Here is a 25,151-nt window from a genome sequence, read left to right as displayed (position 1 = left end):
ATCCTCTCTGCATACAAATATGATTAAACCAGTTTTGCACGATAGGTCCCTCAAAAACCGTCAACCTGCTATTACATCAACATGCAAATTTTAAGTATCAAAGATGTAAAAACGGAAGGTTTACAAAATGTATTTAGCTCTGTCCGTCTTTCACTGCAAAATCTACAACAATGCCACTGTTTTTTTTCTATGTTTTCTCACAGCTTTTAAAACTTTTTTTGTATTCTGCCAGAGAAATCCGGGCATAGATTCATTGTGGTTAGAACAAAGGTGACATTTTTATTTGGATCACATTCCAAATTGTATTTATACCAAACGTTGGACCCTTTTCCTGTCATTTGTCCTGATTGCTTTATATATGTGCACTCGGGATTACTTCGGTGCACCTCCTGAGACTGTCAGTCATAGAATGACGCAGTAGCAGCAATGTTGACTTTGCCGTGAAGTCTTGTGCTCAGGAAGCGGATCTTCAGAAGGTGACGATTCACCCTTCCGGTGGCACCCCAGGACGCTGGAAGTGTTTACCAATCTTCCACACACCAGGTCCGCGGCTTTCCCATCCATGACAGTCAAGTTATTCACCGTTTTCTCTCTTAGGGACATGTCACCATCATCATCGTCATCTATCAGCACAAATTCCTTCAGATAAACCATTGTCACCCCATAAAGGCTGTGATTCTCTCCTTGTTCCTCCAAGGTGTGCCCGTCAACAAAGTTCAGAGTGGAGGTCTCGGTCAGGGTCTCTGGTGGGTCTGTGGAATTGTCTTCTGGACCTGAATAGGCCTGTGTGCTGGAATTCACAGTCCACATGGAGATCCTTTGAGCTTTGGTATCCCTCATACTGAACTTTTGCTCAGTGCTGTTGCATGATGTATTGTCTCCGTTTGTGATCTGCTCCTTCATGGTGTGAGAGCCATTGCCTGCAATGTGGCCATTATTAGAATGCATCTTAAAAGCCACTTTCTGGGCGTCATGGTACACTCGCAGACTGCCGCACCCTGGTGGCGAAGAGAGGGGGTTGCTGGGAGACTCCGCTTTTCCGAGTGTGTGTGTCTTCATGTCATTATTTTGACTCAACACTGCAAAAGGTCAGAAAAATGAGAACAAGTAGATTGTTGACACTTTAAATAGCAGTCCAAGACAAAAACGCACCGGGTGGATTTTTTGTTGTTGTAAATCTCTTGTTTTTTAACAATAAAACTGCAGGCTCACTACTGTTCAAGACATGAAATCAAGTCCTCAAACGGTTACTCAGAGAGTAACTGTCTCAGGGTATGTCAGAGTATATACCTGTACATTGTACATTTGAGCTCCACTTTTATGTCTGTCCCCAAATATATTGTTTTTGCACTCTTGCCCACTTGATTTATTATAATTCTGAGACCTACTTTCTGGACTTCAGGTTACATTCAGGGCCAACAGTAGATTATACCTTGTTGAACAGACACGGACATCAATTGCTGTCCCATTTCTCAAAGTGTGCAAGCAAGCAGAAAGACTGCTTGTGTTTGCTTTCAAAACTTAGCTTGTAGCAGACGTGTGCACATTTTCAGCATGACGTCTATGATCCACTGGAGAAAGGACACTTTGATCCTCTCCTCTTTCATCTATAACTGCTTCAGACAACAAAGTGTATGCAGAAAAGTGGTGAAGATTGCACGACTGTCTCTGTCCTATGTGTTGTGTTGTTATTTTTGACTTCAAAATGGCGCCGCGAGTGGCTGCCTTTCCAGCAGCTCCTATTTTTTTGTTGTTCTACTTCTTCCTTTCATAACTTTGCTGCTGTGAATCTGGAATTTCTCCATTGTGAGACTAATAAAGGTTTTCTTCTTCTTCTTCTTCTTCTTCTAACAACCTACAATTACTTTGGTAAACGTGGATCCATGTGAGTGATGCTTGCAAATTTGCCAACTACTCATTGACATTGGTTTGCGAAATGTCGGATTTACGTATTTTTATTTATTCAAGTCGCTGCATACGGAAGTCACGAAAATACTTACCAAATATTTCGAACACATGCATTAAATTATTTTCTCAACCTGTGTACAAGCACAATTCAATGAGATTCAAGAGTTGTGTCAAACATCCTTTCTTTCGAAAGATAATGTTCACTTTGATGATGCGAGAGAAGACAATTCAGTTCTTTTCACACATTGCATTTTGAGGTGCAAAGCGATATCTTATAAAAATATATTTACCGTTGTCATTGTTGGGGCAACATATTTCATGATGACACATTGCCCTTTTATTCTGATCTAAACTCCAGAATTATAAATTGATAACTTTTATCACAACTTTAATGCATTGATTTTGTGAGCAGTTAACACATCCATTCACCTCAAGAGCCGTGAGCATTTTTTGGTGTTATTATATGAATACATGCAATCTCCTCATTAGGACATTAGACGGAGAACAAATTGTCATTTGCTACTGGCCTCTCAAAATAAATAAATGGTACTGGTACTCTTGCGAAGCAAAAATAACTTGGCTCCCCAAGGATGACCTCTTGAAAAATGGAGTCAGTTGAACTCTAGCAAAGTGAAAAATAACGGAAGCATTTGTTCCAGGCATGACGCACCAACATAATGCTGTTTATGTTTTTGTGCTTCACGTTTGACACAAGACCACTTTCAATTGTGCATGCTAAAAGCGCAGCAGTCTGTGACAGAGCACAGCACTGACCTTCTTTCACTTGACTGACTCGTAGGCATGACAGAATCAGGACTCTATGAATTAATGATGACAACCATGTACATGTTCAAGCTTGCTCATCTCCACCTTGTGGTTATGGCTGAGCGATAATAGCTGGAAACCAAAAAATAATTTAAACACGCTCAATGCATCACTTTATCAGTTTGACTTCTCCAAATCAGTTTGTTTTGGGAATAAATTCAAGAAGCTTTGATGGCACCAATGCGTGAGTGACATTTTCTGCCCGTCTACCACTGTCCTTTCATAGTAATAAATCGAGCAAATGATATTTTTAAGTACCACGATGAGCATCTTGAGATTTTGTAGAAAGTTTATAAATGTATTACAACTTTGACAACATTTTTCATGAACCAGCATTAGAATCTTTCTCAAAAAACTAACAGTTTCAGAAAAATACAATTGCAATTTACAAATATTAAAGTTTACCAGATCCATTTAAAAAAATCAATGTAGGAAATGATCTTGTGAAATCTAGTTTACAAAAAGTGAAACAAATTTGTGGAGATATCAACAAAATAACATAAGCCTTCCTTACCTTTGCCCTGAAGTCCTTCCCAGCAGTTTTCTTTTGCCTAAAAATTAATTTTTAAAAAATCACATGGCACAGGAGGGAGTGTGGTGTGCAGCTCTTGCAGCACAAATAACGAACATCACTTTCTCATCGAGGCAACGGAGATCATCTGTACCCGCCCTCACTTCATCTCATATACGACTCTCCCACCTAGTAATGGCAGGATGCTCCAATCATTCTCGGATGACTGATTACGTCAGTCACAGTAACAAACTTCAAATAAGAGTCCCGACACGAAGAAAGTTGCAAAATTTTATTATAAGGAAATGGATTTTCACAAAGAAAAAAATAAAGACCAAATGATGGACTAATGAAATAAACATGCACACACACGCACTGTAGTTCCACTGAGACTTTTTTTTTGCAATATACACTGCAAGAACAAATGCTGAAAAACATACTGTTGAATCAAATGACCGTGAGGGAAAAACACATTTGCCTGGTCACACATCAACTCCAGATGCCCATTTTCCACCGGTAACAGATGTCACCAATCGGTGACCCTCAAGTGAAACACTACAAATGTTCATATTGGGGTATCACTAACTATACTGTATATAAACATTGAGATCAAATCAACCAACCACATTTGCGTGGGCTCCAAAACAAACCCGTGTAGCACTTTTCCCAAATTTTATCTGGTCTGTTATTTGCTTTTGAATCCAGTCGTGGTGGCAGCCGCACTTCTGACTGCTTACTATTAAGCTGTACTTTCAAACTGGGCAGCAAATTAGCCACTCTTATATCACAAGACAGAGTTCAAATCTGTTGCTGCCCGTTTGTACATGTCCTGACTGCCCTGCATGAGTGAACACCGCTTTCGTCTGGTTCCTGTATGGTAGGGCAATGCAAAGTTTGTGATGTACTGTCATAATGGTAAGCAATCAGTTCAGGAATTTGTGGAACAGTATAGGGAATCATGAAAACCCCTTTATTTCTGTTCTACGCAGTGAAGGTGGTTCAATAAATAATAGAGTTTCTTAAATACATGAAAAATGCAAACCGCATTATGAGAGGGATCAAATATTGAAATGCCTTCAAACCCACAGAGAATGAGGCCTACATTAGAGTAGTCCAGTCTGTGCTAAAATGTGAGGCCTAGGATCTCCGTGCTGGAGCATGCAAGCACTGACTAGCAAAATTATTTTGGAAAATGACCCCCCCAAAAAAAAAACACTCTCGCTGGTCCCAACATTGTCACACACATTCCGTAAGATCCAGTAGAACAGAGGTCCCCAACCTTTTTATGTCAGATAGATACAGCAATATAATATGACCTGCATGAAAAGTGTGCTATTTTGGAAACATGATAAACACAAATCATGACACGAGGAACGTCCTATCTGGCCGCAACATTCCGTGGTCGCAATGGTAATGTTTCAACATGCCTTCAAAATAAGGTACACCGCAAATAAAAAGTGACTCACTCACTACTCACTATCGCCGCTTATGATGCAAAGTAGGCTTGTTGCATTTGAATCTCTCATTGAGATAAAGATGTACATAGGACTCCTGATACTGTTTATTAAATGTAGCCTTCTCTTTCGTGACAGTCGTAGGCTCCTCTTCTGTGTCCTGGCTGGTCCTTTTCCCCTTCCCGAAAAAACTTTAAGACGTTTGATTTTTTATATGGTAACCTATCACATGACCGAGAAGCGCACATTCACCTGCGCCAAGAGTGACATACCGTAGAGTGGATGTGTCAAACAATATGGCCCGCTGGTCACAACCGACACGCAAGGAGGTTTGATCAGGCCCGCCGGATAATTTAAAAGTGAAAAAATCCATTAAAAAATACGGAATGAATATTTTTAATACAGTGCAATTCGTGGTGTATCCGCTAGGGGAGACACTGTTTTGATCAAAGTAAAAGACAACATTGTTTTGATCAGAGAAGAAGACAACAGCACCCTCAGTCTGTCACTGAGACCGGACCCAACACCGCATACGCTATCAAGGACATGTCAATACAGTGATCCCTCGCCATTTCGTTAAAATTAAAATGGATTACTATATTTTTCAATACCAATTACTTGTTAAGGTTTTGTGCCTTTGTACAATCAGTGGGATCAGTTGCAATGCATATAAGTGAATGACAAAAGTAAATTGCACATTTGTCTAAGGAAATCTAAGGCGCTTCATGAAATGTTTTGTAAAAGATCTGTTTATTAAATTTCAACATTTTCCTAATGTTCATGTGCTTCTTTAGACCAAAACAAAGGAAATACATTTTGGTTATTTATAGCAGAGTATGGTATAATTTTAATAGTCCGGCCCACTTTACATCTACCGAGACTGTATGTGGCCCACAATTTGAAATGAGTTTGACACCCCTGCTGTAGACTGATACAGAGAATCCGGTAATTTTTCAAAATAAAACAACTTTCAGATTCCGAAATGAATACAACGGAAGGAATGCAAGTTATTTATTCTTTCTCTGCGGCCCGGCACCAAATGACCCGCGGACCGCCCGGTGGTTGGGGACCCCTGTAGTAAAAGACCTGATATAAAGATGAAGCTCAGTTAACTGGCACCGTCATATACAGTACTGCCAGTGAATTTTATAACTGTAATTGCAATGGTGAATGCCTAACTTAAATGTGTTATATAGAGTTTTTTTTTTGGGGGGTGCAGGGGGGACTGCTGAATAGTTCTACCTCATGTGTCTGTACAAACATGTCCTTCCACCAAGTTTTGGCGTGAAGTCCCAAGAAGCTGTACATCACAGGACTCCAAAGTGGAGAAAACTCAATCAAGATACATAACACACTAAGTAGGAGAGAGTATAATTCCCAACAATTGACTGCTTCCCATTTCAGTCAGGTCCGAGATATCACTCCCATTACGTGACACTTACTACCCCCGTGTTGCTGCATTTGGAACCCGAGGTCTTGGGTCGACGGCCGACAACTCCAAAATGACAGGGTCACTTTGCTTGGTGCCAACAAACGGTCCTTAAACTGGGCCAAGATGTTCAGCGGGGATGTGATGACCCCAACCCCTGGGGATGGGAAAACAAAACAAAACAACCCAATGAGTGCTACAAAGCCATTACAATTTAGCAATGTTACAAGAGATTATTCAACACTCGGAACTCAACCACAAACTCAATGATCAGAGATTACCATTGTGCTTCTCTATTTCAGCCAGGCAGACAGACAACATCCACAGACTTGAGATGGACCGCAACTTGAAGCCAAACAGACAGGCTGGCAGATAGAGGAACCAATAGTCCAAGAAAGACCAGGCACATGGTGGGCCAGCACACAATGGAACTCTGAGATCCACTTGTCTCACTGGCGGGAGCACAGCTTCGGAATTTTGACCTGCCAATACAACTGCACACAAAATGATTACATTCAGTCAGTCAAAAGAGAATTGAGTGGTGACCATTTACTTTCAACGAAAAGAGTTTTACCCCATAAGAGCACAACGATTTTGTCGAAGGAGATCTGTGACATCACAATTAGCTGTAGGACAATCACTAGTACTCCAGTTGTCGGTCAGTCGGTGAAGGCCCTCGTTATCGAGGAATGCGGCCCCCAGGACAGGGCGACGGCTCCTGGTGCTTGTGTCTCCGATGACTGTGGAGGCCCAGTCTTCCCCGAAAACCCCGCCCGCAGGATTGACAGAAGTGGGTTGGGGGGCCGGGCGGTTGCAGGGCCCTCTCCTTCCTCCGCGCTCGCCGGTCCTCCTCCGCAGCGACGCGTCGAGTCTCGAAGACCTGGACCCCGCCCCGCACAGCCCCACGCCAGGCCACCTGATCCGCGGCCAGGTCAGCCCACTGTGCCGGGGGAATCCGGCACCGCTGAAGATGACCCTTTAGCTGGTCTTTGAATCGTCTTTTCGGGGCTCCGCGGGGACGGGTGCCCTCCAGCAACTCCGCGTAGAGGAGCTGCTTCGGGAGACGATTGTCGCTCATCCGCTGCACGTGGCCGGCCCACATAGTTGGGCCAAGGTGATCATGGCCTCGATACTCGTGAGGCCAGCCGGGGTGAGGATCTCATCATTAGTCAATCTTTCCTCCCAGGAAACGTTGAAGAGAGCTCGGAGTCGTCCTTGGTGGAACCTCTCGAGCCTCTTGATGCTGCTCCGATAGAGGGTCCAACATTCGGCGCCATAGAGAAGGGTCAGGAGGACGACAGACTTATACACCATGATCTTCGTGTTGGTGGAAATGGCGTGATTCCTGAAGACCCGACGAACAAGGCGTCCAAAGGCTGTGTGGGCTGCCTGGATACGGTGAGTGAGGTCCTCCGTGAGGCCGGCGTCCTGCTGGATAATGCTACCCAGGTAAGGGAACGCCGAGACCTGCTCGATGGGTTTGTCGTCTATGGTGATTTGGGGTGGATGATGGTTCAGATGGAGGGTCTTTGTCTTTTTGGTGTTGACGGAGAGGCCAAAGGTCCTGTACGCCGCGGCGAAGCCGTCCGCGATGAGCTGCAGGCCCCCGGAGGAGTTGGAGACCGCAGCATTGTCATCAGCGTACTGGAGTTTGCTGACGGTCGTGACCATGGTCCCCCGCTTGCTCCTCAAACGGCTGAGGTTGAAGAGTGACCCTTCAGTTTGGTAGCGTAGAGTGATTCCGTGCTCCGGGACAGGGGTGACGTGGTGGATGAGCGCGGCGATGTAGAGGCAGAACAACGTCGGCGCGACCATGCAACCCTGTTTGACAACGGTCCGAACCGGGAATGGGGGAGTCATTTCGCCCTAAGTCAGGACGCAACCCTTCATGCCGTTGTGAAACATCCGAATGAGGGATATGAATTTGGGGGGGCAGCCTTGACGTTCCAGCACTTTCCAGAGTGATGTTCGGGGCACAGAATGTTCGGGGCCAAACGCTTTGGCCAGATCATAAAAGATGCCGTGGAACTCCCTCCGCTGCTCCCGGCACTTCTCCAGGAGCTGCCTGGTGCAGAGCACCATGTCCGCGGTTCCCCTGCCTGGACGGAAGCCCGCCTGGGACTCCGGAAGAACCCGCTCAGCGAGACAGGTGAGTCGGTCAGCCAGTATACGACAGATGAGTTTTCCAGCAGTTGACAGCAGGGAAATTCCACGATAGTTTCCACAGTCGAGTTTGTCGCCCTTCTTGAATATCGTGACGATGACGGAGTCCTTCAGTTCTCCAGGCACCGTCTCCTCGACCCAGCATTGAAGGATGAAGGTGTGGAGGCGGGTGAGGAGAGGTGCACCCCCAGCTTGTAAAAGTTCTACGGGGATGTCGTCAACTCCAGCAGCTTTGTTCTTCTTCATCCTCCTCAGGGTTCCGGAGATCTCCCGGAGAGTCGGCAGCTCCGTCATCCAGTGTTGCACAGGGAGCTTCGGGGACAGGATCGAGGAAGCCGTCTGCTGCGCATGTCAGATGGTTCAGGAGCTCCATGAAATGCTCCTTCCATCGCTGGTGAGTATCCTCCTTTTCCTGCAGGATTGTGCCATCCTTTGCCTTCACAGCCATTGGAGGACTGTGAGCCGGACCGATGATCTTCCTCGTTGCTTCGAAGAAGGATCTGGTCTCGTGACGGTCAGCAAAACTCTGCATTTGGTGGGCAAAGTTGACCCACCATTGATTTTGGATCCTCCGGATCTCTCTCTGTGCTTCACTCTTGGCCGCCCGGTAGACTTCAAGTCTCTTGGAGGAAACACAGTTCTGCCATGCAATGCGAGCCTCTCTCTTTCTTGAAATCAGTGGCTCAATTTCTTCCAGGTTTTCGGCAAACCAATCGGGATTTCTCCTCTTCTGGATACAGAGTACCTCTTCCGCGGATTTGGTGAGTGCAGTTTAAGTGCTCCCAGTCTGAGTGGACAGTGGCAGGAAGGGTCCGAGGTTGAGTGTCCAGTTTGTCCCCGAGGGACGTCTGGTACTGTTCGAGGACTTCGGGATTCCTCAGCAGCCCAACATTGAATCGTATCCTCTTGGGGATCTTCTTCCTTCTTTTCGCAGGCGCGATCTTTAGCCTAAGTCTTGAGGCTACCAGCCTGTGATCGGACCATCCGTCATCCATGGAGCGGATTGCCCTCGTGACCATGACGTCCGCTCGGTCGCAGATGCGGGTAAGGACGTAATCGATCAGGTGCCAGTGGCCGGATCTTGGATGTTGCCAGGTGGTCTTGTGCCTTTTGGCCATCCGAAACAATGTGTTGGTTATTACCATTTCCGTCTCTGCGCAGAGACCAAGGAGTAGTTCTCCATTTTCGTTGCAGTTGCCAACGCCTTCCTTCCCCAGAATCCCTCCCCAAAGCTGATGGTCCCGGCCCACACGCGCGTTGAAATCCCCCAGAACCAATAGCTTATCCCGGGGGTTGACGCGGAGGATCAGGCCACGCAGCGCGGCATAGAAGGACTCCTTCGCCTCCTCCGAGGCGTCCAGGGTAGGTTGCATAGGCGCTGATGATCACAAGGGATTGGGATTGACATAGAGGTAGAGTGATTGACATGAGTCTCTCAGAAGTTCTTACGGGGATGATGTTGTGATCCCTAACCAGATGTGACTTAATGCAGAACCCTACACCGTGAATTCTTCTCTCCTCCACAGCTCGTCCGCTCCAGAAGAAGGTGTACCCGTGCCGAGGCTCCTCGATCTGCCCGGCACCAGGGAGACGGGTCTCGGAGAGGGCAACAATGTCCAGGCCGAGCTTCTGAATCTCAAGGGCGATGAGGGCAGTCCTGCGCTCCGGTCTATTTGCTCTTGCGTTGTCCATCAGGGTTTGTACATTCCAAGCGCCGATTTCCAGGAAAGCAGTCCGGTTATTGTTTTTGTATTTGTTTCGCCCGCATGAAGGATGAATCTGCTGGAGGCGGGTCTCCAGCCGATCGGTGGCGGTGATGGGCGTGTTTAGGCCGCCTTTTATTGGCCCTTCCTCGGATTGAGGGGAGCAGCGCTACGACTAAAGAGTCCTGCTCCGCCACCGTGGTCGCTGCCTCTCCCCTGCACCATCACCAGTTCGCAAGGGGAGCGACCATCGTGCCATGGCCGCCGACATGTGGTTGTGGAACTAGGGACGTGGGCCCTCATCTGAGCCTGTCCCCGACGCCCCGCGCCATCGCCGCCGGACATCTTGAGGTGAAGGGGATCGGGAGAAGGGGGACACGGGTTGAGGGGGCAGGAGGGGGAGGGGGTAGAAATCGCCATCCTGGGGGCTATGTAGAGTGAGGGAGGGGGACGGGTCGCAATCCCGCCCCCGCAGTTCGACCCCGTGGCCAGGGTCCACGGCAGCGCGGTGGTCGACGGTGGTGGTCCAGGGGGTCTGCAGCACCCGAGGTTGGACCGAGGGTGCGCCGGGCCCTGTGTTTTATTTTGAAGGGTGGGCATTCCTTCATAACCCAAGGTGGATGGTCGGCTTGGGGATCCGGTCCACAGCCTTGCTAGGCGCTTAACGCCAGGACTGCGGTGGATTTGTATACCGCCGGACGCGGTCCCGCGGGATTTTGCTGACCCGAAGGTCATTACCACTTCGCACCAACTCTCCAGTGATGGAAAGTCCCGTCAATTCGGCGTGGAGGCTCCCTTACGGACTTCACTGCGATCCACTAGGAATTGGCGATGGTTTGATCCGCACCTTTGAGCCTAGGGATCGCAGATCTTTTGCGAAGTACTCCAGCTGTACATGGCTGCAAAATAATTTCAGCTCATTTTACAATGAAATTTTTTGAATCGATGCATACGATTTGACTATACATCATTTTTAATATCTGCTCTCCCATCTCCAATTTTTTTTCTCAAGGGCTGCGTACTGAGAAATAGAAGGAAACAAGGACCGCGTTGACATTAATAATAATAATAAATGCTCTTGCGATGCGGAGGCCCAGTCTCATTCGGCTGGGTCGTCACAGTGCGTAGAGCCGATCAGCTTCACCAGGGCCCCCCCAATGACCACGGTCATGAGCCAGGTCCGCTGCATCCACCAAGGGTAAGGCCCTGGTGCTTGAGATCCTCCCTGATGACATCAAGCCATCTGGTGTGGGGTCTGCCGCGTGGCCTTTTCCAGCCGGCTGTCGCTGGATCGAATGAGAAGATGCCACGAGTTGGGAGTTCCGGGGGTAATCGGAGGAGATGTCCAAGCCAACGTATGCGCCTCTGAGTGGCCAGTCGGGATGCAGGGGGCTGAAGAGTATGTTTTCGGAGTTCTGAGTTGGCAACATGGAGGTGCCAGCTGATGTTCAAGATGGTTCTGAGTGACCTGCTGTCAAAGCCGTCGATCCTCTTGGCCAGGGTCTTGTTTAAAGGCCAGGATTCTGCACCATACAGGAGGATGGGAAGAACTGCTGAGTTATAAATCGCGCATCCTGGTCTTTTGAGGACACTGAGTGGTGGCACCAGAGGGGCCGCCATAGTGACAGCATAGCTGCGGCCGCGAGGGCGCGTCTATGATATCACAGAGTACTGGAGGCTGAATGCAGCAATTGCAACTGACAGGAAGAGGTACTGGGGAGAAGAGGCTGAATGCCTGGAATCAGTAGCACAGAGCAATGACCTCAAACAGGTCTTTCGAATGCTGCTCCAAGCCCATACCGGACCACACATCAATACCGTCTTAATGAAGGATGCCAGTGGAAATCGCATCACCACAGAAATAGACTGCCTTGAACGCTGGAAAGAGCACTTCAGCAAACTCCATCATCCTCCTCCAGTTCCTACTGACCCCTGTCTTGTTACTGCTGCCAACTCCACCACCCCTAACCCTGTCTTGTTACTGCTGCCAACTCCACCACCCCCAACCCCAACTGCAAAACGGACCCAGTCACAATCGATGAGGTCAGAGCAGCAATAAAATCACTCAAAAATCACAAGGCCCCTGGAATCTGTGCCATTACTGCAGAGCTGCTCAAAGAAGGTGGTGACTCCATGGCCCAGTGGCTCACTCACATCGTTAACCATGTGTGGGTGGCAGAGCAGCCCCCCACAGACTGGACCCGAGGCATCATCTTGCCATTCTGGAAGCGGAAAGGCGACAAGCAACTCTGCAACAACTACAGATGCATCTCACTGCTCTCCATACCTGCAAAACTGTTCATCCGGATCCTTCTCACCCCTGCTCTTCCTGCCATTCGAAGCCATCGATCCCCCCAACAAGCTGGCTTCACGCCCAATTGGTCCATTATAGATCACACCTCCACAGTTAGACTCATTGTTGAGAAGGTCAGAGAGCTTCGGAAGGACCAACATCTCTTTATAGCCTTCATACATCTCAAAGCTGCCTTTGATACGGTTGACCGCCTCTCCCTTTGGAACATTCGGAAATACCTTGGAGTGCCACCCAAAATAACCACATTGTTCCATCGACTCTACAACAACTCAGAGAGCTGTGTTCGTGTGAATGGGAAGGACTCAGAGTGGTTCCCCATTAACAGCAGAGTCAGACAGGGCTGCGTGGCCGCTCCTGACCTTTTTAACTGTGTCATTGACCACCTGATGATCCGAGTCCGGGAGCAAGTCTCAGGCGTGTCGTTCGGCAACTTCCCCCAGACCGACCTTGAATACACTGATGACATCACCCTGTTCAGTAACTCCCTCCAATACCTCAGCAGTGCTCTCTCCATATACAAAACAGAAGCAGCAAAGCTGGACCTCCAAGTAAGCTGGCAGAAAAACAAACGTATGTATATCGGTGACGGAACCCACCCCTCCCCCGTTCTTTGGCACAGACGAAGTGCAATTCGTCAATTCCGTCATCTACCTGGGCTCTACCATTACTAGCAGTGGCGATCTCAGGCCAGAGATTGACCGGCGTTGTCATTCCCCACCTTTTATTTAACATGCTCAAACCAATTCACCAGAGAAGGGAAAGTTATGTTTTGAAATTATACTTTTTTTTAAAATAGCGTTTATATGGTTTAGTAGCCAGAGAAAACCCATGCAAGCATGGGGAGAACATGCAATCGCCACACAGGAAGGCCAGAGAAGAGATTTATAACCCCAACCACTGAACTATGAGGCCACAAGTTTACAATGCTTCCCGAGGAAAGTTTCTGACTTCTGAAATTCATACTGTGAAGACAACGTTTCTAATAAGAGCGATATTCACTCACCCTCATTTTCATTGTTGGCTTGATGGCACTTGTTCTCGGACAGCAGTGTTAGGATGCTCTCCCACACGAGGTTCTTGGAACGGGAAACGGCAGACAGCAAGACATCCACCTCCACACCGACATCCACAGTTCTGTACACGAGGACTTGAATTTGCAACGTGAAGGGACCTTTCTTCAACTCATCAACTGGCTGATGCGTTTTGATGCTCTGGCCTACACAAACCAGACCTGGAAAGGTTATTCAGACAATATGATGAAACCTTGGACTCAGGTGAACCGTCAAGTACATTAATACCCTGTAATAATGCCAACTTTTATGAAAAGTTGTTTCAGTGAAAAACAAAAATTTACAAGAAATCTACAATTCAATCCTTCATTAGTAATACTACACGTTAATTCGTACAGAATATCATGCATCACAGCAGTTAGATGATGTTGTTCTACTCTGTGAGACCTGCATGGTTTTATTGTGTTTTCGTGTTGGTCTTGCTAATGTCACCAAAAAGACCAACAGCAAAAACAAAAACAAAACAGCCAAGATCCGAAGAGCCGAAACCTCTGTCACTGGCCAGTCCGCTCACTGAACTGTGTTACAGCCACCCAGCGGGGGCCAACATGTTTCTGGGGCCCTGCCAGAAGCAGGTGATAGCTGGCGACAAGCTGGAGTTTTTCTCCTATGTCACTCACTACCAGCAGGGAAACAACAGCAGGTTGGTCTTGCTGGGTGGCTGCGGCTCAGTTGGTTGAACAGGTTGCCCGGTGACCCATGGTGCGGGTCTCTTTGTTTAGCTGTTGCTACGGATATCCTGTTAGATAGGTAGCTGGTGACAGCCGCAAGACCAGCATGAAGACACAACAATACAATACAATACTTGTCTGTGTTGTTGTTGTTTGTTTTTTTTTGCATGGTAGAATGCTAAAGTCCAACTAGTAAGGAAAAAGGGTGTACTAGACCTTAAAATGGTCAAGAAATAAATGTAAGAAATGTTCGGACAATTTGCCATTAACACGTTTTTCCAGTTTAAAAATTCAGCAAGAATTGATTCGGGAATTAACTTACCAAGTGGACTCAACCGGAAGTTGTGATCAGTAACTGCCATAAGCAGGAGAGTGCAGCACAGAACCTCGGGAAAGCAGAGAGGAATGTCTCTGTATTCGCTGTCTGGATAGTCCCAACCATAACCCGCAGCACTGCAAAACCTCTTCAAAAGCACCGTGTCTATTCTAAAAAAAGAGAGGGTGAACTGTCTCATGCTGCTCGGAAACATTATGCTAACAGACAGTCGGGCAATTAAGATCACCTGCAGTTGTCGACGGAGTAAAACACGTCGCTTTTCTTCTTCCTGCGTGGCTGGTACAAGCAGCCCTTTCTCCACATAAGAGCTTTGGTCAGGTATTTGAGAAACAGATATGACAGCTTTGGAAGTCTCTCGCGGCAGAGTGCATTAGTTTTCAGTAATTTATGAGAGCAGTAGATGTGCACATACGCAAAGTATATACCGCATACGGATAGCGACGCCAAAATGCAATTCTGAACATTTCTCATTTTTTTGGCATTTAGCAAAACACGTAAGAAATCAAATGTTGACTACGTTGTTTTGAAGACACAGGAAGTAAGTTGGTTGTCTTTTAATGGCTGAAAGACGGCAGACGCACTGGGACAAACCACACAGAAAGAAAAGCAAAATACTCCGATGGGATTATAAATGTCTTTATTACCGAGGAGTTATACAAGAATATAACAATATTCAATATTGTTATATTCATATTTAACTTACATTGGTCACCCTAATCAAGGCATGTCCAGCGCCGGTCCTGGAGGGCCACTGTCTTGCCCGTTTTCCAGCTCTCCCGGGTGCAACACACCTGATTCAGATGATCAGCTCATCAGCCAGCTCTGAAGCAGCATTAGAACATTCCTGGCTATTTGAATCAGGTGTGTTGCTCTTGGGACAGCTGGAAAACAGGCAGGGCAGCGGCCCTTGAGGACCGACTTTGGACACCCCTGCCCTAAACCTTTAATCAGATTAATTCACAACAGTATAGGGATACCCCAATATACATTTTGGGGGCATGCAAGTCCGAGTCTATAATTTACAGCATAGGTGTCAAACTCGGGTCCTGGAGGGTCGCTGTGCAGATGTGTTGCAACAGGGAGACTTGGAAAACATGCAGGACAGCGGCCCTCCAGCACCTGAGTTTGACACCTATGGTTTAGCAGGGGTGCCCATTAGGTAGATCCTGATCTACCGGTAGATCTAAGCCTGGTCCCAAGTAGATCTACGAGGAGTGTCGAGAAGAAAAAAAAAACAACCATTTTTGTGTCTTTGTACATGTTAGTAATATATTTTTGTGTTAATATACACTGCACACTAATCATCTTATCAGTCTCATTTTCACTAAAAAAAAATATTTAAAAAATAAAATGAAGCAGGTAAATCTTAAATTTGTGTGTGTGTGTGCGTGCGCGCGCCAGTAAGGGTAGATCCCGTGAGGTTAAAAAAGTAAATCTTCGATCCAAAAAGTTTGGGCACCCCTGGTTTACAGGATCCGTTGATACAAAGTTCCGCACTGGTATGCCAGCAATACATAAAAATAGCATGAATATGAATTGTCTCCAATTACCTTAGAAATGCACATAAACATGTATAAACGGTTCAACAATGTGTACACAGTACGAGTAATTATATACATTTCCATTTATATTATTTGGGCCAATCCATCAAATGAATGCCAAAATAAAACAAAAATTACACAATTTTTTTCTTCGAAATTTGATGATACTGTACACATATTCGAAATAGTCCGCGTGTGTACTAGTCGACACGTTTTATTTTCCTTCATTGTTTTCTGGACTGGAACTCCATGGGTTTTTAGTATAGAATTAGCAAATACATTAAACTATAGTCCTGACATTTATACTAGTAGAATGCTAAAATTAAGCACATTAAATGTCAATGTGCAGGATGCTGTACAAAAATGTATTTTCATGTAATTGTATAGCACATTTAAACATTTTATTTCCTGAGGATGCAATGTCATCAATTTGTGGAATGGGCTATACATATGAAAATTATTATAGAATAAAGAATTTCTCTGCTTGGGTGCATTTGATTCATGTAATGGTAAACAATACAAAATGGTAATTTTTTATTGGCCTGTGCAGGCTAAAATGACAAAACTGCACAGCTACGTCATTTTTGGGAACATGTGAAACAACAAATGACAATATTAAATGTATGACCTCCTTACATGCAACCGGTGGAGAACAAGCTTGTTTGTCACGAAATAATTTACACTCGTTAAACTTCTATTTGAAGTTGAGTCATTTGGACGAGTCATAATTGCTCACCTGTCTGTCACTCTCACAATTCTAATGCCGTTCTGCGAGGTGGCTTCATAGCAAGCAAGGGGAACTTAGGCTAGTTTTAAGTATCTTTTGGCTTACCCCGAGTGTTGGCACATCGTCTGTGTGTCCTTGTTGCTCCAAAAAATTTTAGGTTCTGCTGCAGCACGGAGGAAGAGCACTGTGCACAGGCAGAGCCTCCATGCGTGTTTTTGGCTCTGAGTGCAACTCTGACCACTACACACTCCAAAAACCAAACACAATATTGCATAACATAAAATTATGATTTTACTCCTCCAGTTGAATACATATTTAATAACTTTCGGTTATTTAGTCACTTTGTGACCGATAAAATTATTTAAGAAAACACATCTTTTTGCCCTGGTGGCTAATCAACAAAAACCATGTGGGATCGTGACATTCACTACGACATACTAGCTGATTTGTGTTTAATCACTGCAGAAAAGGCTTATGATATGACAGAAAATGTTTATAATTTTCGATCATTGCTGCCCGAACGATATATATTCTGTAAATCCACAGTTTCCTGAGATTGTGAAGATGGAGGCAACTGGTTCCTTCTGCTTTGTCCAATCATTTTCTTCATCCAAACAGCAGCAACAAAACGATACACACGGAATTCACTGCAATCAAAGGCACTGCGATGGCACGAAAAACATGTATCATTGGACTTGTTGACATTCAATCTTGAACAGGGTTTCTGAGCAAGATGTGGTTTTCCCTCACCTCTCATGACGGTACGCACAGAGCGAATTAGGGTCATCATCTGAACTTTGATGCCTGGTTCATCACCAAATCCTCCAACACCCTGGTCCACTCCCCATCCAACTACACACGTACATATTATTCTCACATCTGTCTGTTCTACTCAAGCATAAATGATGTCAAATAATAATCAAAACGATTTTATGACTCCTCAGTAAATTCACAGTACATATTCGTTGTACACATTAGGGGACAGTCTAAGATAGAGAGACGCTTAACCTTAGGTTAAAAAAAAGGGTCTTAATGTGAGAAACTGTGATCAATCGCCACCGAAATGAATGTGGACACACCCACTTATGTCCATTTCAATCGATGAAAATAACTGAACGATTGTCCCAATATTTGGAATTTAATGTACGTTAAGCTTTTCCTGCAGAGATGCTCACTTTAGAGAAAATTCATAATTTTCTAACGCCAGAAAAGTGTCATCAATCATCAGAAAAAAACTACGTGGACAGTTGTACTTTCGTCCACGTCAACCTCTGAAAAATATAACGATTGCCCCAATGTTTTGAATATTATTGACGTAAAGCGTTACCCTGATTTAGCGAATTTAAGCTTCTGCTGTGAGTGTCTATGCAGAGGAAAAGCGTAACGACCACGCAATCCTAATTATTGGGGTGATCTAATTCTTGCAGCAGTTATAGAGTGCCTAGGTGTACATCTCCACATACTTTTTTGGTGAAGAATGCTTGCAGTTTTCTAAGGCTTACGCTTTTTCTAAACAGAGGAAAACACTTGACGTCCATAAAATACAAAATATGTGGGTGATCGTTCTAATACTTTCACAGGTTGGTATAGATAATGTCCGTATACATTTTCGTGACGCTTGAGCGCAGTTTTCTAACGCTAAACTTTCATCTTGATAATGAGCGTCTATACGGCGAGGAAAACGCTTCACGTCCATTAAACACCAAATATTGGTATGATCGTTTACACTTTCAGAGGCTTCGGTGGGCCTATGTAGATGCCCAGATACAGTTTTGCGACAATCTATTGTAGTTTTCGGACATTAGGTGCCGTTAAGCTTGTCATGCAGTCCCCTGGCGAGCAAAATGATGCCGAATTTGGTTCGTTATTTTGATTGAGCTGCTGAGTCAAACAGCATTGCTTCCACCCCTTAGCTAGGTTGCTAACATTAAATGTGTCGACGACAATACTAACATAAAGGCGATGTAGAGTCATCAGAACTTACTTCTGCTTAAAAAACGTTCTTCGTGCAATACAGCCACGGCATTCACGCAGAGAATTGCTGCTTGGATGAGCGAGTAAAGCGTAAACGCCATGTTATTACAATTGACAGCTGGCAAAAGCTATTTACGTTTGACGTAACCTACGGTGTCCTCGGAGGGAAAAACCTAGCCAGGTTAAACTTCATTCATCTTCCGAGCCGCTTGATCCTCACTAGGGTCGCGGGGGGCGCTGGAGCCTATCCCAGCTGTCTTCTGGCAGTAGGCGGGGGACACCCTGAATCGGTTGCCAGCCAATCGCAGGGCACACAGAAACGAACAACCATTCGCACTCACACTCACACCTAGGGACAATTTAGAGTGTTCAATCAGCCTGCCACGCATGTTTTTGGAATGTGGGAGGAAACCGGAGCACCCGGGGAAAACCCACGCAGGCCCGGGGAGAACATGCAAACTCCACACAGGGAGGCCGGAGCTGGAATCGAACCCGGTACCTCTGCACTGTGAAGCCGACGTGCTAACCACTTGGCTACCGGGCCGCCCAGGTTAAACTTTACGTTGCAAAACAATTATGCCACTTGGACTACTGTACAATGCAAGTCACGCGTCAAAGCTATTTGGCCTATACCAGTGGTTCTTAACCTTGTTGAGTATCGAACCCGACAGGTTCATCTGCACATTCACCGACCCCTTCATTTGTAAAAAATAAAATAAAGAGTACCGTGTATATATATATATATATATACATATATATATATAAGAGCTGTCAAACTATTAAAATATTTAATCTAATTAAAAATGCAACTGTCATAATTAACTCAAATGAACTAAAAAATTAATCGTGATTACTCACACATTTTTTATCGTTTCTGAATTTCCTTTTACATTTTTTGTCCCATTTTTCCCAATTTTAATGCTCTCATCAACTTGGAATCGTGAATCAGTTTTCTATGTGCCAAATGTAAATATTTACTGAAATAATTTCAATTTTCAATTTTACATGAACATTTTTCACTTGGAGCAGTTGTTCACACATAATCTCACACAATATTACTGTCCATCAACAACAGTGAAAAAAAATATTTTGTCACACAACAGCTGCTTTTTTAATGAAATGAAAACAGAGCAATATAACATTATAATGTGCACATCTAGGGTAAACTAGTACTCAGCCTATAGTGGATTTAAACCATGGTTGCATACTTCGTTTTTCTCAAGTTTGCTTTGAACACAGCAGTCTGTTTCTGTATGTTTGTTGGAGAATAACGAGACACCAGTGCTCGTTATGTGCAGCTGTATTGGAAACTGCCAGCCATACAAACAAGCACACGCATTTCCCCCGTGCTGCTGGGGCAAACCATTCTGAAAGGGGGGGGTCACTCCCCCTAACACAGTCAGCCTATGTTGATTGTATTGGTCCTTCTTCCGTGGAAGTCTCTACGGTTTTGTGAAGACCTCATTTCGAATGACTACACTTGGTTCGATGACAACACTGGAGACATTTTACTTTCGCTAGGTCGCTACCACTGTAGCGCACTGTCACTGTCAGACGAACACAGAGAAGCTCCACCCGCTCTATTCACATGGACGCAGAACACTGTAACCTTCCACACAAAATTCCAAACAAGTAACAATCGCGTCAGTGGCATACATCGTATACCTGTATGATACAGAGAGAGAGAGAACAGATAACTTTGGTCTTGTCAGTGGAACAATATGGCAACTTTTTAAAAGTAAACTTACCATTCATAAACTCTTTAAGTATCCGTTTTCGGTGTCTCGCGCTGCCGTGACTGGCAAACCAGACATGGGCATGGACTTCTGCAGCGCGCTTGTTGTTTTGTTTCTGGTGTGTTTATAGACGTGTGCCGCGTTAATCTCGCGAGAAAAAAAATTTAATCCCGTTAAAATTCATTTAAATTAATGCCAATAAAAACGCACTAAACTGACAGCTCTAATATATATATATATATATATATATATATATATATATATATATATATATATATATATATATATATATATATATATATATATATATATATATATATATATATATATTTTTTTTTTTTTACAAATGTAGCAGAGTCTCTGGAAGGACTAGGCTAGACATACAAATAATTCTTATGTGGGCTTTATTCCCGACTGAACAATGAGAAATTGTACAGCTTTAAGATGAAAGTCTGAGATGTAAACTGCATTTTAAAAGAGTTCGAAAAGGGATCTAAGAGATCAAAGAAAATAATTTAACAGATTAAAGACAATTACGCCACAATAGACAACAGCAGTGGCTTGCTTAATAGGGAAACAGAAATAAAAATACATTATTTCCAAGCCATAATACTTAGTGCAGAACAAATAATTACAACCCACTGTTTCGATATGTTCCGGTGTGTTGGGTGTATACAAAGCACGTGGACAAACACAAATGATCTCCCCTCTAAAGAACAGATAACACAGTTCATATAATTTCACAGTCAAAATCATATTTACATCTTATAACATTGTGAACACTTACGCTGTACAGCTGTTCACACGACTCTCTAGTGGTAGATTTCAAACTCCAAACCAAACCACTCCAGATATTGTGCTCTACAAATACCATTCAACTAATTAATCATCTGTCCAAAATTAACACCTAAAATGCGTCATGGTAAACTAGTTACCAATTACCTGAATATCGCCAGGGTTACGATGCTCGTTCCTACCGACTGCTGTCAGGCTGATGAATAAAAAATAACAAATAATAATAATAATAATAATTAAATGATGTGAATGAAAATTGTAAATAGTACTGCGATTTATCCATTTTGTGTTCATGTTGCATTTAATTGAAAGATGTTTGTTGTGTTTTTTCTCTTTCTTCTTTCTTCTTTCTACATACATTCTTGCTGCTGGAGGCTGTAAATTTCCCCAGTGTGGGACGAATAAAGGATATCTTATCTTATCTTATCTTATGACGATCATGGTTGTATCATGTTGGGACAAGCAGTGGGCACAGTTCAGCGACTATCCTATCCTCCTTCACGTGCATGTCACCACTAGTGATGGGAAGTCTTTTGGCTCCCAAATTGCTCCTCAGTTTTTTTGTTGCTTATTTTGTCTTTATGACACAGCACTCTCGGAGGAGAGGCATTGAATTGTCTCATCAAGATTAATTGAAGGTATCAATGAGTATTCATCATTGGTTTTAGCCTATATCCCAGTTGTTTTGCTACTTTTTGTATTCTCATGTATTTTTATATATAAATCTACTTAATGTTATCATTCACACTTTCTATTAAAGTAATGTTTAAAAAAAACAAAGATAGCTGTCAGCGAAACTGGCCTGGAGAGCTTGGAACATTCCTTTATGTGGCCCAAAATGTTCAGATGGAATTAATTTCCATTTGCGGCTCCTTGTCTCAGTGGTGGGGGGTATTTGCAATTAAGCAAATGCTCTTCCTTCATCTCTTCACAAAGACCATGATAGTAGCCTTTTTAAGCTTTGTCACCATAAACTGTCAGCTAGCTTTCAAAGTGTTCTCAAAACATGGGAGATCACTTTTCTTTCTTCCCAAAGAAAAGTGCTAATGTGCCGCTCAGTGGGCCCAGTGGTGTTCAGTGTACTGTATTTGTTCTGTCTATGAAATATAGTAATACAACACTTATTTGCGCTTCCCTTTTTGTCAGTATGTATGTCTCAGGTGCAAGTTTAACGTGTTCCACCTCCCCTCGATGTATATGTGTTCACTTTGAGGCACTAACGATTGTACTTGGAAGTGTACCTCGTGACGTTTGGACTTGGTGAAATTAACCATGTCTTATGAGGATCCAGTGTTACATCGTTTTATCTTTGGCCTACAACATATGAATGTGAAAACGTACCTTACAAAAACTGATGTGGACCCTACATACAAACGCATAATAGTAGTTCAGTATGTGTGTACAGTATTTAACAGTTATGTTTTTGCAGTCAATACATAGATGTTGCAATTTAACCAGTAGAGGGCGGTATTGGAGCAGTTTTTCCCCCTGACCACAAGCTTCTCAGGCGTGGGGCATATGCAGACTTAATAAAGCACTAAATAAAGATTTTTATTCTCATGACTCGTGTTTACGCGTAGTTCTATCTTAGGGTGTCTGATGGTAGAACAATGTTGGAAAACACTTTAACTAGGGTTTATTTTTTCATCGTGTAGGGGCCACTTGACCACCTGGATAGGATAAAGATGTGTCTCGACCAGTGGTTCTTCACCTGGGTTCGATCGAACCCTAGGGGTCTAGTGAATCAGTCTCAGGGTTTCGACGGTGCCTCTGCCATGGAGGTTAAGACACGCTCGACTCTGGGGCAGCCCCGGCGTAGCACCATAGCAAATCTTGCCGTGTGAAGTTCACACGGCAAATATTGGTACGATCGTTTACACTTTCAGAGGCTGTGGTGGGCCTATGTAGATGCCCACATAAGAACTGTGTACACAATTAGTATAATTATAAAGTATAGGTTTTTTTAAATTGTGGACAAAATCTTTGTGAACACCCCTTTTGACGAGCCCGTTTGGCCATCACTGGCTGGTTCATTTTGTCCACAATTTAAAAAGTATGCTTTATAATTATACTAATTGTGTTCAGAGTTTTTCTGGTTTTAATAAATGATACCTGTCAACTTTTCGGAGCGCCAACCTGTATAAACTACAGTACCAAAAAAATCCTTATAAAGAGCAAAAAATCCTTATAACATACCAAAGCATTTTATGTCAAAATAACGGCACAGAAAACCCCACGGAATCTTCAATGATATTTATTGTAAATCTGAATAATACAATGTCTGGTTAATGTCTAATCATCATTCTACTTAGTGGCATTACTGTGTTCAGAGTTGTATTCCGGAAATGAAAGCATTCGAGTAGACGAGCACCGTTCTGGGCAAGAGCAAACTGAACTACCTGTCGGGGCGGAACAAAAACCAGAAATTTTCAGAATCCGTATGAACTATGGCTAAACCGTATGAGTTGACAGGTATGATAAATGCGGGGTTTTATGTCTTGAATTTGTGTAACCAGGTGAACCTTACTTCGACGCTTGTAGTGAATGCTTCCTTGTTTAACAAATGTAGCGCTGTCACTTTAAGAGCCACACTAGATCAAAACACGCGGGAACATATGCAGCGTGTGAGAATCAGACCAGTAAGGGTCACGTTTCTGCTTCAGATGACGTGACGTGGCCGGCGACAGCATGTCTGAGTGAGGCGGGACCGCGCGGCACGTGAAATTAAAAAAAAAGAAAGAAAAAAGGAGGAGCAAGAGATGACGAAGGCAGAATTTCATCCTTTTTCTCTCACGTTTGTCTTTCTAATTGTTACTCACATGCAATGTTTTATTTAAGCTATCTTTCAGGGTTCCACTACTACAGCAGAATCCCCACCACCGCCCCCCGCCCCCCAAAAAATCAATAAAATAAAACAAAACCAAATTTAAAAAAAATACACCAGCCCCATCCTAAAAGTACCAATAAAAATAGCAGTCCTGACGACGACTATTGACAAATTCGCTCTTTTTAGGGAGCCGATCCAAAAGAGCCGGCTCTCTAAAAGGAGCCGGAATTCCCATCACAAACTGACACAGAGGTAGATTTTGGCTGTTCTTTTAAAGCAACTCTGCAACACAGTATGGCGGGAGCATTGGTGAAGTCGCTTTGGCTCCCTGACACGCACTTGTGATAATTCAACATGGAAAAACGATCCCCCGACAAAACGTAAATTTAATCGCAAAACACAAAGCTATTTGGGTTGGAACAAATCAGGGAACTACTTGAGCACATCACCCAGTCGGAAAAAGAAAAACAAAGTAACAATAATAATAATAATAATGCATTTTATTTAAAAGTGCCTTACATGCCACCCAAGGACACTGTGCAGACAATAAGAAAATACAATGTAAAAATTAGGAAACGAGATATTATATAAAAACAGGACATAAAATCATAAAAACATGCCAAATGGAAGAGCTATGTGTTGAAGGCAATCCTGAACAAGTGTGTTTTTAGACAGGATTTGAAAGTGGAAAGAGGTGTGCAGTTTTGGAGGTCTAGAGGTAGGTTGTTCCAAAGCTTCGGAGCAACGTGACTGAAGGCTCTAGCTCCCATGGTGCTCAGTCGGGCAGGGGGCACTGACAGGCGGAGGGAGGACGAGGATCTGAGGGAGGGAGAGGGGATATGCACCTGTAGAAGGTCAGACAGGTAAGGAGGGGCCAGTTTGTGGATGTCCATATATGGATATAGAAGCAGTTTGCAATTGATGCGATGTTGAACAGGGAGCCGGTGGAGCTGTTTGAGAACGGGGGTGATGTGCTGGTGGGAAGATGTTTTTGTGATGATGCGACCAGAGGCGTTTTGAACCAGCTGGATTTTATGGAGGGACTTTTGAGGTAGGACGAAGAGGAGAGCGTTGCAGTAATCAAGGCGGGATGTGACAAGACTGTGGACAAGAATAGCAGTGGTGCAGGGGGTGAGGGAAGGGCAAAGTCTAGTAATATTGCGCAG

General features: G+C 44.3%; 2 protein-coding genes and 1 long non-coding RNA gene across 6 annotated transcripts; 1 reads left to right on the top strand and 2 right to left on the bottom strand.

Moving 5' to 3' along the window:
• Window positions 1-402: 402 nt before the first annotated feature.
• On the bottom strand, window positions 403-3,466 carry si:ch211-12e13.12 (paralemmin-2). Its single transcript, XM_052067053.1, has 2 exons — window positions 3,248-3,466; window positions 403-1,079 (listed from the first exon to the last, which is right to left on the bottom strand). Exon 2 carries the CDS (start codon window positions 1,057-1,059, stop codon window positions 403-405), a length of 657 nt encoding a protein of 218 aa, XP_051923013.1. The 5' UTR covers window positions 1,060-1,079; window positions 3,248-3,466.
• A 56-nt stretch (window positions 3,467-3,522) lies between these two features.
• On the bottom strand, window positions 3,523-18,806 carry si:ch211-12e13.1 (uncharacterized). Of its 3 annotated transcripts, XR_007962593.1 has the most exons (8): window positions 18,638-18,806; window positions 17,404-17,505; window positions 15,845-17,315; window positions 14,612-15,517; window positions 14,371-14,534; window positions 13,311-13,538; window positions 6,409-6,621; window positions 3,523-6,284 (listed from the first exon to the last, which is right to left on the bottom strand). XR_007962593.1 is itself a non-coding variant. In XM_052067032.1 (6 exons), the coding sequence occupies exons 2-6, from the start codon at window positions 14,686-14,688 to the stop codon at window positions 6,103-6,105; spliced, it is 864 nt and encodes a 287-aa protein (XP_051922992.1). In that variant the 5' UTR covers window positions 14,689-14,693; window positions 14,903-15,112; the 3' UTR covers window positions 3,523-6,102. The 3 variants fall into 3 exon arrangements, 2 of the variants coding, with proteins under 2 accessions (XP_051922992.1, XP_051922991.1); XM_052067032.1 differs by lacking the exons at window positions 15,845-17,315; window positions 17,404-17,505; window positions 18,638-18,806 and having other exon boundaries at window positions 14,612-14,693; window positions 14,903-15,112; XM_052067031.1 differs by lacking the exons at window positions 15,845-17,315; window positions 17,404-17,505; window positions 18,638-18,806 and having other exon boundaries at window positions 14,612-15,112.
• Window positions 9,569-10,244, top strand: LOC127601633 (uncharacterized). Of its 2 annotated transcripts, none has more exons than XR_007962602.1 (3): window positions 9,569-9,656; window positions 9,817-9,986; window positions 10,063-10,244. It is a non-coding gene; the product is annotated as an uncharacterized LOC127601633 (long non-coding RNA). The 2 variants fall into 2 exon arrangements; XR_007962603.1 differs by having other exon boundaries at window positions 9,570-9,652.
• Window positions 18,807-25,151: the final 6,345 nt, after the last annotated feature.

Source organism: Hippocampus zosterae, chromosome 6, assembly GCF_025434085.1.
Source record: "Hippocampus zosterae strain Florida chromosome 6, ASM2543408v3, whole genome shotgun sequence".
NCBI lineage: Eukaryota > Metazoa > Chordata > Actinopteri > Syngnathiformes > Syngnathidae > Hippocampus > Hippocampus zosterae.
The sequence above is the reverse complement of the archived record's forward strand: the minus strand, read 5'-3'. Positions and strand labels throughout refer to the sequence as shown.

Excerpts from the sequence above, each read along its gene's own strand:
- si:ch211-12e13.1 (XM_052067031.1), bottom strand. The coding sequence starts at position 14,856 with ATGAGAAATGTTCAGAATTGCATTTTGGCGTCGCTATCCGTATGCGGT. Across the intron at positions 14,535-14,611 it reads TACTCCGTCGACAACTGCAG|AATAGACACGGTGCTTTTGA; the intron begins GTGATCTTAATT and ends CTCTTTTTTTAG. Across the intron at positions 6,285-6,408 it reads TGAAATAGAGAAGCACAATG|GGGTTGGGGTCATCACATCC; the intron begins GTAATCTCTGAT and ends TCCCATCCCCAG.
- si:ch211-12e13.12 (XM_052067053.1), bottom strand. The coding sequence starts at position 1,059 with ATGAAGACACACACACTCGGAAAAGCGGAGTCTCCCAGCAACCCCCTC.